Source organism: Vanellus vanellus (genome assembly GCF_965231255.1).
Source record: "Vanellus vanellus genome assembly, chromosome: 4".
Classification (NCBI taxonomy): domain Eukaryota; kingdom Metazoa; phylum Chordata; class Aves; order Charadriiformes; family Charadriidae; genus Vanellus; species Vanellus vanellus.
The window spans coordinates 57,316,920-57,329,836 of record NC_138909.1 but is presented as its reverse complement, the minus strand read 5'-3'; the positions used below and the strand labels follow the sequence as shown (position 1 = coordinate 57,329,836).

Sequence of the window (12,917 nt, the reverse complement as noted above, 5' to 3'; positions counted from 1 at the left end):
CTAATGTTCAACACAAATGGAGCGAAAAAAAGAAAAAAACAATCTTGAGGAAACAAATCGAGCTATTCTGTTGCAAGAGGCTTAAAATGTAACTGAAACCAAAACTAAAGTCCTGAACATACTCTTCATCAGCATCCCCAACACATAAGCTAGAGATACTCAACCTGTCAAAGTACAAAACCATAGCACTTCAGACATATCACAATTTTAATAATCTACACATTTGGACTGTGGGGCTCAGTACCTCTTCTGAAGTATAGAAAAGCACTTGATGCCTAGGGGGGTGGGAAACGGGCAATAGAGACAGATCTCCAAAGGTACTTACCATTCATTAGACAGCAGCTGATCTGTTTTAGAAAATACCATTAAAAAAAATAGATTTAGGTACCTAACTGTTCTCTTACTTGACTAAGTCCCTTTATTTGGGCTGAAATTACTTTTGAAAATGGCACTCTGGTATTTCTGTACCATGCTGTAGCATCCTGGCAGAAACAGTGGGGCCAGCAGGACTTGGGAAGTGATCGTCCCCCTGTACTTGGCACTGGTGAGGCTGCACCTCAAACACTGTGTTCAGTTTTGGGTCCCTCACGACAAGAAAAACATTGAGGTGCTGTAGCGTATCCAAAGAACAGCAGTGAAGCTGGTGAAGGGTCTGGAGCACAAGTCTTATGAGGAGTGGCTGAGGGAACTGTGGTTGTTTAGCCTGGAGAAAAGAAGGCTCAGGGGAGACCTTATTGCTCTCTACAACTACCTGAAAGGAGGTTGTTAGGAGGTAGGGGTTGGTCTCTTTTCCCAAGTAACAAGTGATAGGATGAGAGAATGCCAGGGCATATTTAGCTTGGATATTAGGAAAAATTTCTGCATGGAAAGGGTTATCAAGCATTGGAACAGGCTGCCCAGGGAAGCAGTTGAGTCACCATCCCTGGAGGTATTTAAAAGACGTGTAGATGTGGTGCTTAGGGACATGGTTTAGTGGTGGACTTGGCAGTGTTAGGTGAACAGTTGAACTCAATGATTTTACGGGTCTTTTCCAGCCTAAATAATTCTATGATCCTACGCTGTGGGCCCCGTTAAAACCAGTGCAGGTAGACCTGGAACCAGAAGTTTGCCGAACAAGCACAAATCTGCTCTCAAACCATCCTGTGGAGAAGGGTTTAGTGGCAGAGCTGCACCAACAGACGTTTCAGGAGCTAAGCAGAGCCCCGAGATGTGCAGATATATCAAAATATTCACTGCAGAACTGGGGATTTACGTTACACAAATTTTCACTGCATGGTATAGACATTTTCAAACTTCTGCATGATACAGGTGAGCTACTAGCCTTATTTTCCCTGAGTAGTAAAGACAAGCTTCAAGCACTTGGGTGCTTTGGAAATATTACCCACGAAAACAAAAGTCAGCACTAAACACATCTGACTCACTGTTGTAGAAAAAGGCTATGAGTATGCATCAATATACAGTTGTGTAGATGTCTAGATATGCATAATGATGGCATTATACTTTTAAAAAGTATTCCTAAGAAAATTAGTTACAAAGTGATAACATTTATCCTGAAACATTTCTCAAAAGTTACTGTGGGTTTGTATTCTGTCTTTATGTTAGGAATGGAGTTATCATCCTATTACCTGTATTTTAGAGTAATCTTCCACTAAAGTTTTGGCTGCTTCCAACTTCAGTTCTCCCTTGAAAGTAGCATTTGTTATCTGTGTAAAAAAGATATTATGGAGCTCCTTTCTCTGGGTAACAGCCAGATGTCTATAAGCTTTTGCAAAATATTCCTCCTGCTTTACCAGAAGGAACCTCTTCAGGCAGTCCTGCTCCAGTCTGTGAAGTTTATCGAGAAGACTTCTGTATTCTACAGCAGGCTGCAGAGAAGAGAGAAATAAATAAATGTGACTTTCAGTATTCAACATATTTTAAAGTATCAGTGCTACTAGCTCATACATATTTTACGCATACTCTGATTACTGTCATTTCAGGTTTGAATGAAGGCTAATACTTAATCAGTGTACACTTTCCATGGTTTTTGTCTGTTTGGAGTGACAGGGATTGTACAGCTGTCAGTCTCTAATTCAGGTAACACTTTCAAGGCATAATGAAGTCTTTTTAGAATTTAGAAGCATAATTTAAGATAAATTATATAAAACTGCATGAAATTCAACCCGAAAACTATATATGAAATGAATTTTTACGTTTCATCAATCCTGAAATCCTACTAAAATTTAATAGACTCATAAGTCAGAACAATGAAATAACAATAAGCATACATTTTAAAAACAATATAAATTAGAAAAAACTATTCTACTCCAAATGTCTAAAATTCCTTATTATTGGTGACCTACTTCATGTATTAGTTTCTACAAATTAATCCAAGAGCATGGTTTTAGAGTTACAACAATGGAGTAGAATTAAATACCTATTAATTTAAAAGCTTCTTTGCAAGAAATATGTTCTCATAGTTCTTCAGTGAGACTTACATATGTATAGTTTTAATCTCAGATGGCATAAACTCATTATAGAATCAAAACATACATGTCCCACAGAGCAAAGAACGCTTCTTAGGGCCAGCAGAGCTACCTAACAGTAGTTATGTTGGTCTTGTTCTAAATTTCATACTATTTATCTGGGGAGAACTGTTCTCCGCACTGAGGCCCCTGCACCTCACCCCTCATTCCCAAGAGACACACTGTAGACAGCAAATAATTTATCAAAAAGGCAGGGAATATATATCCTGTGTTTTGCCTGAGAAGGGGAGGAGGCTATTGCTCCAGCTGTTTTTCACTGCCGCCTCGTGCATGTCAGTACTCCCACTGCCAGGAGCACAGGTGTGGGCCATCCCAGGCACTCCAGCATGTCCTTTTGGACCAGGTTCCACTGCAAGTACAAAAACACGTCCTTCCATGGACAGGAAAGTGAACAGCAAGACGCTAGTATACGATAAATGGATCAGGACAAGTACTGGATTGGCCTTAATTCTTTGTTTGATTCCTACCATTCAGGATTTCCAGTATAAACCAGACTGAACCAACACCAATCTATTTTGTGCAAACAAAAGTCACTTTGCTGAGAGCACATTTAGTGTGAGTTCACATGCTGAGTTACAGTCAGGCCCCTCTTTCTGGAAAGGCAGGATTTATCTCAGTGAGGTCCAAGAGACATCTAGTCTAAGCTCCCTCTATAACCAACAGAAGGAAACAGACTCCTGCAGAGTACGGTTCATCTCATGCTGGAAAAGAGGCCCATAAGTATCCCTTCCTTGCTGTCTCCTTTGACTTCCTAGCACCTCTAGTTCAGGATGTTCATATCCTACGGATATTTGAAAGCCTCCTGGCTCACTAGCATCACGCCATGAACTTTCTCGACACAACGGCTCTTCTTGTAAGTCTCAACATACTGTAGCACCTCTGATGGGTCATACTTAGCAAAATACTTCTTTTGTCAAAACTGCAATCATGAATTGTCATAAGAGTCCTTAACAACATAGGTATATGCAAATAAGCAAATATATAAGCAAATAAAAATGCTTTAAAAACCAACCAAACAAAAACCCACAAAAGACCCATAAAAACCAACAGAAGGCCAAAAATTTAACTAATGTCTATGAAGAGAGCATAAACAAGCAACAAATACACTGGTCTAAGGGATTATACTCATAATATAACTTATTTTGTCTCTATAACTGAACTGAAACAGACAGTTGGAAACTCTGCAACATCATATTCAATACCTATGTATCCACTTGTGCTCCAGAAGCAAAACCCCACTGGTAACTAATGAACTGCACTATTTATTCCCAGCAAGTCATCCTCTTAATACGAGTTACATTAGGCAAGCATGAAACATTAACTTGGGTATTTTAGCATTTTAAGCTTACAGAAGTGAAATAGTCAAAACTTAACAGAATCCTCTCCAGACATACGAAGTAAAAAAGAAATAATTTTTATTGTAAACATTAAATATACTTGAAAAAAGACATGGAAGACTGGAGCGTCATTTTGTATATGGGATGCTGGACCGGTGACCTGCACTCTGTTTCCAGTTAGTAACCACCCCTGAAATCCTGGATAATGATACTTACCCATTCAGACAGAGATCTTTGAATGAAAGTGACACACCTAAGCACTAAGATTTTACTTAAAGGGAGACTCTAAACTTGTAAAGAATCATACTCTGCTTTAAATTATTTTTCCCACTATTATCCAGAGGCTACTCATTTTCTTCAAAATAAAAATGTAAACATTGGAGGCTTTTTACCTAGATTGTAACATTTATGATGCAGAGAGTTTGTTCTGCTCTGAATATGCAAAATAATTTACACAGTGTCTGACTGGAGTTGTTAGGAACTGCTGCAGTAAAATATAGTAAAAAAAAAAAAAAATGCACCACTTTGGAAGGGTTAAGTGATTATAAAAAAAAAAAAACCAACAGGGTAATGACAACCTGTTTCTGGGTGTCACAGATCCTCTTGAGATAAATTCATGTTCTGGTGAAGTAAAACACATTTTTGTAATAACAACTAGCCTAATCATGACATGAATTTTTTGAACACATTTCAATTGAACAGCTTTTCTCTTAGAATCATAGAATATTAGAATAGTTTGGGTTGGAAGGGACCTTTAAAGGTCATCTAGTCCAACCCCCCTGCAATGAGCAGGGACATCTTCACCTAGATCAGGTTGCTCAGAGCCCCGTCCAGCCTGATCTTGAATGCTTCCAGGGATGGGACATCTACCACCTCTCTGGGCAACCTGTGCCAGTGTTTCACCACCCTTACCATAAAAAACTTCTTCTTTATATCTAGTGTAAATCTTCCCTCTTTTAGTTTAAAGCCATTATCCCTTTGTCCTGTCACAACAGCCCCTGCTAAAGTTTGTCCCCATCTTTCTTATAAGCCCTCTTTAAGTACTCAAAGGCCACTATAAGGTCTCCCTGAAGCCTTCTCTTCTCCAGGCTGAACCACTCCAACTCTCTCAGCCTGTCCTCATAGGAGAGGTGTTTCATCCCTCTGATCATTTTTTGGCCCTCCTCTGGACCCGCTCCAACGGGTCCACGTCTTTCCCATACTGAGGATTCCAGACCTTTCTACTTTTCTAAGAGGACAACCCCGCCATTCTAATCTAAAAAAGAAACCATCTATATAAAAATCACATATCATGCAAAGTATTCTGATTTTATACCAGATTTACCTTTTCGTTCATTTTCTTCATTAATTCTTCAGCCTCTTCATTTGCATGTCTCGCTTTTTGGTGTTGAGCCTCCATTTTCTTCCTAGTTTCCAAATTACATTCAGCTGTTAAGGCCACCACCTTCCTTTCATACTCCTCTTGAATCTCTTTCTCCATTGCAAGAAACTGCTTTTTGAAAATTGAACTCATCCTCTTCTCCACATGAGGGAAGAGGCTGTGACTTAAGACCATGTTCTTCATCATCATAGCAATCACTTCCTTACATATCTGCATTCGATATGCCTCCAGATCAGCATCTGCCCGTGTGAGGCTGGCTACCTCCAAGCTGCAGAAAGGCAATCAGAACTGCTTAAAATCACAGATTACAGAAAATTTCTATCAGAAAACAAGGATTCATTCAATATTGGGTAAGTGAATGGTGGTCAGAGAAGCACACAAATATCACAGCATATGAGTTCGCTAACCATGACAGTAATCCTTCATTAAAAAGCAAGGTGAGCCAACTTTTACTACAGCAACTTTAAGGAAGTATGCCCATTCTTGCATTTACATTTTAGACAGAAAAAGGAAAAGCTCTTATTTAGAACACAAAACGTTCCCTCAAAGCAAACAAAAACTTGCCACAAAAAACCCCACTGTTGGGAAGCAGAAGTGAGTATTTGAATAGACTATAAATTTAACTGACTTTGTAAAATAGTTCTAAACTCACTGACCCATCTTCACTAATACATCACTGCTTTGTGTTCTGTGCTGGTGTATTCCCTTCTCTGCAGGGAAGGGGGGAGAGTGTTTTGATTATGTACCGATATGAATAAATTAAAATAGCTGGTATTTCTCTCTCATGGAGATTAATAGAGTTCTAGAAAAGAGATTAAAACCAGAGGGAAATAAAAGATATTTTACAAAATGCAATAATACATTCTCATTTATTTTTAGTTAATTAAATTGAAATTACAATTATTCTCATTTCATATACTACATAACTACTGTAAATTCTATAGCTTTTCATATTCTGCACTCAATTCAGGATTGGAGAATTAGGTAGGTTTTGCCCTTGCATGTCAATTTACATGAACATGCAGCACTGTATGCTTCTCTGTGTAGATAAAGTATACAAGAATTTCTTTGTGACCTACAAAATATATTTTTAAGAGCTTAAATCCATTCTTTTTTCAGTTAAGCTAAATTATTGGTTTGATTTCTTCCATAGTCAAATCTTAGAAAAAATTTCAAATACACAGCAAAGGTCTTGGCAAGATTTGCAAAACAGAATGATACTACATTCTGAACCATATATATCAAACCATGCAAATCTGTAAGTACTTCACCTCTTTGTCAAACAAACTTTCCTTATGTGAGCAAATAAAGTTTCACTAAAAAGTAAATCAGTGATACATTATTATCACTGTCACTCTGTTAAACACAAGAGATGTATTTTTCCCATTTAGAAATCAATGGGATGGAATTAAGTTTTCTTACCATGACTTAAACACTTGAAATATTTAAGAGACATTAGCTTAAGCTATGATAATGGATCACGAAGAGGCAGAGAGATTTTTCTGTTGCAGTCTCTCAAAGCCCCCGCGATGCACTGGCAATGCCCATACTTGTCTTGGTGATCTGCTCCTGGGCTGGCTGGTTGCAGCTGCAAAGCCTCTTCCATTTCCCCCTGTTTCTCCCATTCAGGAGCAGGAATCACTGCTGTATGGGGTCAGATCCCTGTGATTGAAACACTGTGTGCCTGAAACATTCTTCACAGTAATTTGAAGATCCTGAAAGAGTTAATATTTTCTATAAACTCCCCGAGACAACACAACAATCCAGCTTCTTTGTGCTGTGTACAGACGGACACTGCAGGACAGCACCTGCAGGTACATAGCCTTCTTGGGTGGCGTTCAGCTATATCCATGGTCAAGTCCCCCAGGGCGCTGATCTGCTCCCTCTGCTTGGGGAGAGTCCTGCTCGCTCCAGGACAGCGGAGCGGCCACAGAGGACAGGTGATGGCAGGATCAAGGGAATGGGATGCTGAAGCAACACAGCAAGCACTTCAAACGGGCAGTGCAGATGTATATTTTCTCTTAAGTCTTTCTGTTTACAGGAGTCCTAGGACTTTTGCTGACATAGCCAGCTAGTACTAAGCTGTCTACTTATGACAACTAACCTCAAAAAAATAGGTGTTTCAGTTTTGTGCAAATGCACTTAAATAAAAAGAAGGATCCAGAAAATGGGAGCTTTATGTTATAACATTTCCCTAATGACTGTCAGGCAGTGGTAGGAGGCTCCCCTTTGTATATTCACCAATTCATTATGAGCCTGTAAAACCCGACCCACCGGATTTATTTTTCTGTTTTAATTCCTGCTTCAAGACCAGTAGCTCTGATTTAATTGAAGCACATCTGTCTTTTGTGAGAAACATCTCATCTTGGTTTTCAAGCATCCCCTAACAGAGAACTAAACAACACTTTAATTAATTGTTCCACTTGATAATTCAAGACCTAAAAGTGGTCACCTTATCCTCAGCTTGAATTTGATTAGTTTCAACTTCCAGCTCCCTGTTTGCTGGAATAACAAGTTCCTTAGTCATTATTTTTCTGTTCTTCATGCGTGCGCTGATAGATGGTGGTCACAGCACCTACTAATCCTTTCGTACTGAGGTGTGCAAGACTGAACTTCTCATTTCTCTCCGTGGAAGGCAACACTTCACAACTCCACAACTCCACATTGACACATGGCTCATAACACAACATTTATTTCTTACCACAAATGCAGGACTTTTTTTCAGCATGCTTTGCAAAAAGATTAAGCCATTCCTCACCCACCTCCTTACTTGTTACTTTTCCAGCCGCCTTCTGCAGTGATCCCAGGAATGAAAATGAAAACCAGACACCACCACAAAATTTCCTATTGTTATCTTTCCCTCAGTCTTCCCACAGCATTTCTTCCTATTTACTGCAAGTGATTACAGACTAGACCTGATTTCATTTTGAGCAAGATTCCCACGCTCCTTCTCACCCACAAATGGTACCCAGTTAACTCCACTCCTCAAGATCATGATGGCAGATGCAGGAGGAGCAATAAGTATAGTTCACCTGATGCTCGTGTGTCAGCAAATGAGTGATGAGGCCATTAAGATCTCAGGTGTATTTAATCTGCAACTCACCCTCCATTTTCCTGACAAAGCATCTGTGAAGAACGCAATGAAGCTGAAGCTGCATGTGAACTGTTCCACTAATCCAAGGCTAATAGCATGGAGAAAATAGTAATTACAAGCCCAAGCTTTCCCAGGTCACATCATTGAGGACAGCAGCCAGACCATTACATTTTTTCAGCGGCAGCTGAAGAAAGGTCATGTCTGTAGAAATTCAAAATCTACCTTCCACCTGATGTGCTCTGCTTCTGGTCTGCTTCCTCCACTCAGCAGCCAGTGGGAGTGAGACACGCTCATCACATGCACCAGAAACCTTGCTTCAAGCTCTTACTCCAAATGAGAGGTTGAGGGCAGCCTTAACAAGATGCATCAATACAGGCTTGGCGTCTTAGATGCCAACAGCCAGTACAAAACAGGAATCTTGTACATATAGTAAAACATGTTTTCAGACACAAGTCTATCAAGAGAACAATGCTTACAAACATCCAGATTAAATGTGCAATGTTTTGTAACGCCTAGGGAAAAATAATCCTAACCTGACACTCTGGGCCTCCTCAAACTGAGGCAGATTTAGTAAGTTGCTTTAAATGCTCTGCATTTTGCTTGTTATGGCAATTCATGTTTAAAAGGTCTTGCATGTCTTCCTGAGCATATTCAGCATAAGAGAAACATGAAAGCCAATGAAGTACAGATAGCAGATGGCAGCCTATTGATGAAAAAGATCAAAGCTTCTATTGGACAAAGCGTGCAGAGAAGGGATGAGGACAGAACAGAAAGCAGGTGGTACGGAAGTGGGGGGGGGAGGAAAGGTGAACAGACACATAGAAAATGAAACTGCAAACAGCAAATGTAAAGATTTTTCACTCACTTGAAGAGGAATAGGATTTAAAGATCTGTCAGAGAAGATCTGGGAGGGGACAACCCCAGACGCCAAACACAGAGAAGCAGAGAGAGTGCCTGAGCATCTGATGTCCTCCACAGACCTAATAAAAGAATACAGGAAAGCAGCTAGGGTCAGGAAAGAAACAACTATAGTTAATTTAAAAAACCAACACAACACACCACATCACAAAAAAGGAAACCTCTCATTAACTACAAAATAATTGTGTCTTTAAGTCTTATTATTCTAATTAGAGCCCCGTGGAGGGAATTTTTGAACAGGAGAATTAATAGCTGCTGAATTTAACAGTCCTAAAATGAACTAATGGCTTTCTGACACATTTTTAAAATGAATTCAGAGTTCACAAAGATAAGAAACTACTGTGACCGAACTTTCTGAAGTCTAAAGGGGAGAGAAACATCAAGCAAACTCCCCTTTGGTGACATTTTCTCACCAAAACAGAAAAACTCATCATTTTTGTAAGACTCATCTCTCATCTGCAAATGGCAGCCAATTAGTAGCATACGTATTACAACAACATCCATAGGAGACTGGAGCCCTGTGGTAACAGTTTCTGCAAAATCGTCCCTTTGTGATTGACAATGCTTCTGAATAACATGTAATTTAGAGCCATTTGTGGACAGTTTGTCTCTACTGCCCCAGACACCCCACTGCAGCCATGACTTGGAACCACAGCACAGCAGCTGCACCAACTCTTGCCGGTGAGGGGAATGCAGCCACAGAAGGACAGACACACAACCGCCCCCAGCCTGGTGGCACCCACTACTACTGCCTGATCCACAGCAGCGTGTCTCCTGCACCCACAGCCATGGTGCCAATGGGACACCTGCAGTGAGAAGGGAAAAGGAGGACAAAAAAGAAATGTTACGGTCTGTGTTGCCTTGTCACACTGCAGAGAAGTGAAGATGGAGAGAGGGTCGGACAGGGAGAATCATACAGCTGAGACGTGAAACAGTATGTGCCAGTGCTGGCTTTAGTAACAGTAAGCAAAGAAAGCCAATTCAAGTCTAATGGGCATCAAAGGTCTTCAGTTGCAGATGTGGCTTGTTTCCTAAATCATCCATTCATTGAGGGGTTAGTAACACAACATCAATAAACTGGGCTGTGTTTTTTCTTCCTTGTTTTGGTTTTGTTTGTTTGTTGGGTTTTTGTTTTTAATTGCTTTGTCAACGCAGACCCTGTGTGCAGTGCTGCAGCTTCATCCCTTCAGCCTCTCCCTCCTTTTCCCCCTCCTCTGCTTCCCACGCTCTCCTGCTGGGTCCAGTCACAACCTCAGGGCAGGGATTTATGCAGGCTGCAGCACAAGGAGGTGCAGATCTTTGCAGGAGACTAAAACTGGGCTGAAGTAGAAGCAGAGGTAATGGCATGAGCCACCAACAGCTACCGACTGCTCAGATTCTTCAGCCCTCCTGTGCCAGAGTGGGGCTCATTGCCTTTCCCTGCTGTGTTAGAGGAGGTCTGAAGATGCTCTGTGCTACACCAGTAGCTGTAATGGCCTGCAGCCAGCTCTGAACTGGGGGAGTTCATCCATCAGTCCTGTGACACTTACACAGCAAAGCGTAAACTCAGCATAGTTGAAACGTGAGCCTACAGAGAATACAGGACATCTCGTAAATAGATAAAATTGCTAAGGAAAGGTATGTGATGATTATCTAAGGATGCTTTCACATGGATGAGTGACAGGTTAAGTTTAGCTTTCCAGAAAAAGCCAAGATGCTGACAAAACCAGAAATAGGATTCTTGTGATATATAGCCGAATTTTTTTAAAAATCCCACAAAATTGAAAAAGATGATAAATTGAGCTGAGAGACTAGTGGCTCTTCAGTAAAAAAAAAATTAAAAAAAAATTAATGAAAACCTGCCAAAAGTCTAAGCACTAGATTTGGCAGCAGTTTCACTATCTAATTCCTTTAACTCTTCACAGCAATATGGAGGTAAAGGTATTTCAATTCTTAAATTAAGCTGTTTAAAAAAAATTTGAAAAACCCTGAATTTAAGAGACTGAGAATCTCTGAAAGTATGAAAACTGATAAACCAGTGATCTTCAGCAAACCAATTTAAAAAATACAGCTAGCTACAATACGGTTCTTGCAACAAAGCTCAGACAACGGTATTTCACTGAAAAATTATGCAAGAAGGATGTAAAAAAGACTCCAGTCCTGCTTCCAGTGAAGTCATCACGCATTTTACCATTGATTTTAAAAGCACCAACTTCATCTTGGATACTAACAAAAGCATAAACAAATATTATGGCTATACACATGAATGCCTGGGGACCTTCCAACTTTGATGTGATCTACTCAGATTCTTCTGATCTACTCAGACGGGGTGAGTATTCGGATGACAGAAACAGTAGGAGATAACAATCTTCTTTCAAAATTATATGGAATAAAGCATCACTAACAGCACTGCTCTCAAAAGACGACTGTTTTCTGGATGAGATAAATTGTTCTGAGTGGACAGCAGAAATGACCCATATAATTCTGAACATGATTTCTTCATAGTTAGCCAACAACAAAGAAAAGTGACATTTTTTAGATGAAAAAGATATGTATTCATTAACTTCAAATGACTTGCTTTCTTCAGTTCCTGTCTTATGGACTCCTATCACCTATTTAAGCATTTGAGTTTCTCTGATGGAAAAAAAAAATGTACAGTTTACATACTTGTCAAGTTTATAACAGCATTCATAACAAAGAACTACAAATGCAGAGTTTGGGGTTCACTCCATGTGTATTCACTGTATCTTATTGTTATATCAATGTGATTATTGTTGTATTCCCACACATCACACAAAAACAAAGCAATGAATACACTCTGCCTTCAAAAATTCTAAATTTTGATTACACTTTTAAAAAGTTATGAAATACAAAAATTTAGCACCTCAGGTTTGGGGTTTTTTTGTACTAACAATGTAACTATTTCTCACCATTTTCTATGTAGGAATATTCAGGTCTAGCTGCTGTGACAATGTGATCTTTTACTCTTACTTTCCATTTGAATTCAGGTTAAAAAAAACCCACACATTTGCTCCCTAGCAAATTAAATTGAGACGTACAGCAAGAAATTTACATTTAGAAAGAAAAAGCGAACTTCTAATATGGTAGTAAATTGTTTTTGACTTTTCTGTCAAGGCTCTCTGGAGGCAGCTTGATCCTGTTCTCTAGTACATTGGCCTCCATGCCCTCTAACACCAGAAAAAAAATCAGCTGCAATGCATACGTATTACTTAGTGATTTCCCAAAATAATTGGCAGTATGTATTTTGTATCAGCAATCAGGTTCAAGTTCAGCTAGGGCCTTACCAAACTCAGGGAGCACAGCTGTACAAAGTGAAGATGAAAAAGAAAAATTGTAGAAGTGGAAAGCCATTTAAAGAAATTAAGTTGCCTTTAATGTATCTGTGTCTTCTAAGACTATGAGCATGGTCAGACTTCATCACATTGACACAAATCCAAACTGCTCAACTCTCTTCATATTCTGTTCTAGACATACAGAAAAAGAGACCCACAACATTATGGAACATGACCTTCTACTGCGCACATCAAATATTCAAATCACATAGCTTCTTCTCATTAGCACGCATCATCAATGGGCCAATATTCAGGAATATACACAGTAAGAAACCTAACGAGAATAAAAGTCAAGCTATTTTGCTGCATACTATACATCAAGGATATGAC

General features: G+C 39.6%; 1 protein-coding gene across 1 annotated transcript in view; it reads right to left on the bottom strand.

Moving 5' to 3' along the window:
• The window catches only part of EVC2 (EvC ciliary complex subunit 2), a gene marked incomplete at its 5' end in the record, with an annotated part of 81,887 nt that overhangs the window by 37,427 nt on the left and 31,543 nt on the right, over positions 1-12,917 (bottom strand). Inside the window, 2 exon segments of the mRNA XM_082482674.1 lie at positions 1,626-1,865; positions 5,187-5,511. Coding sequence (XP_082338800.1) covers positions 1,626-1,865; positions 5,187-5,511 — 565 coding nt within the window.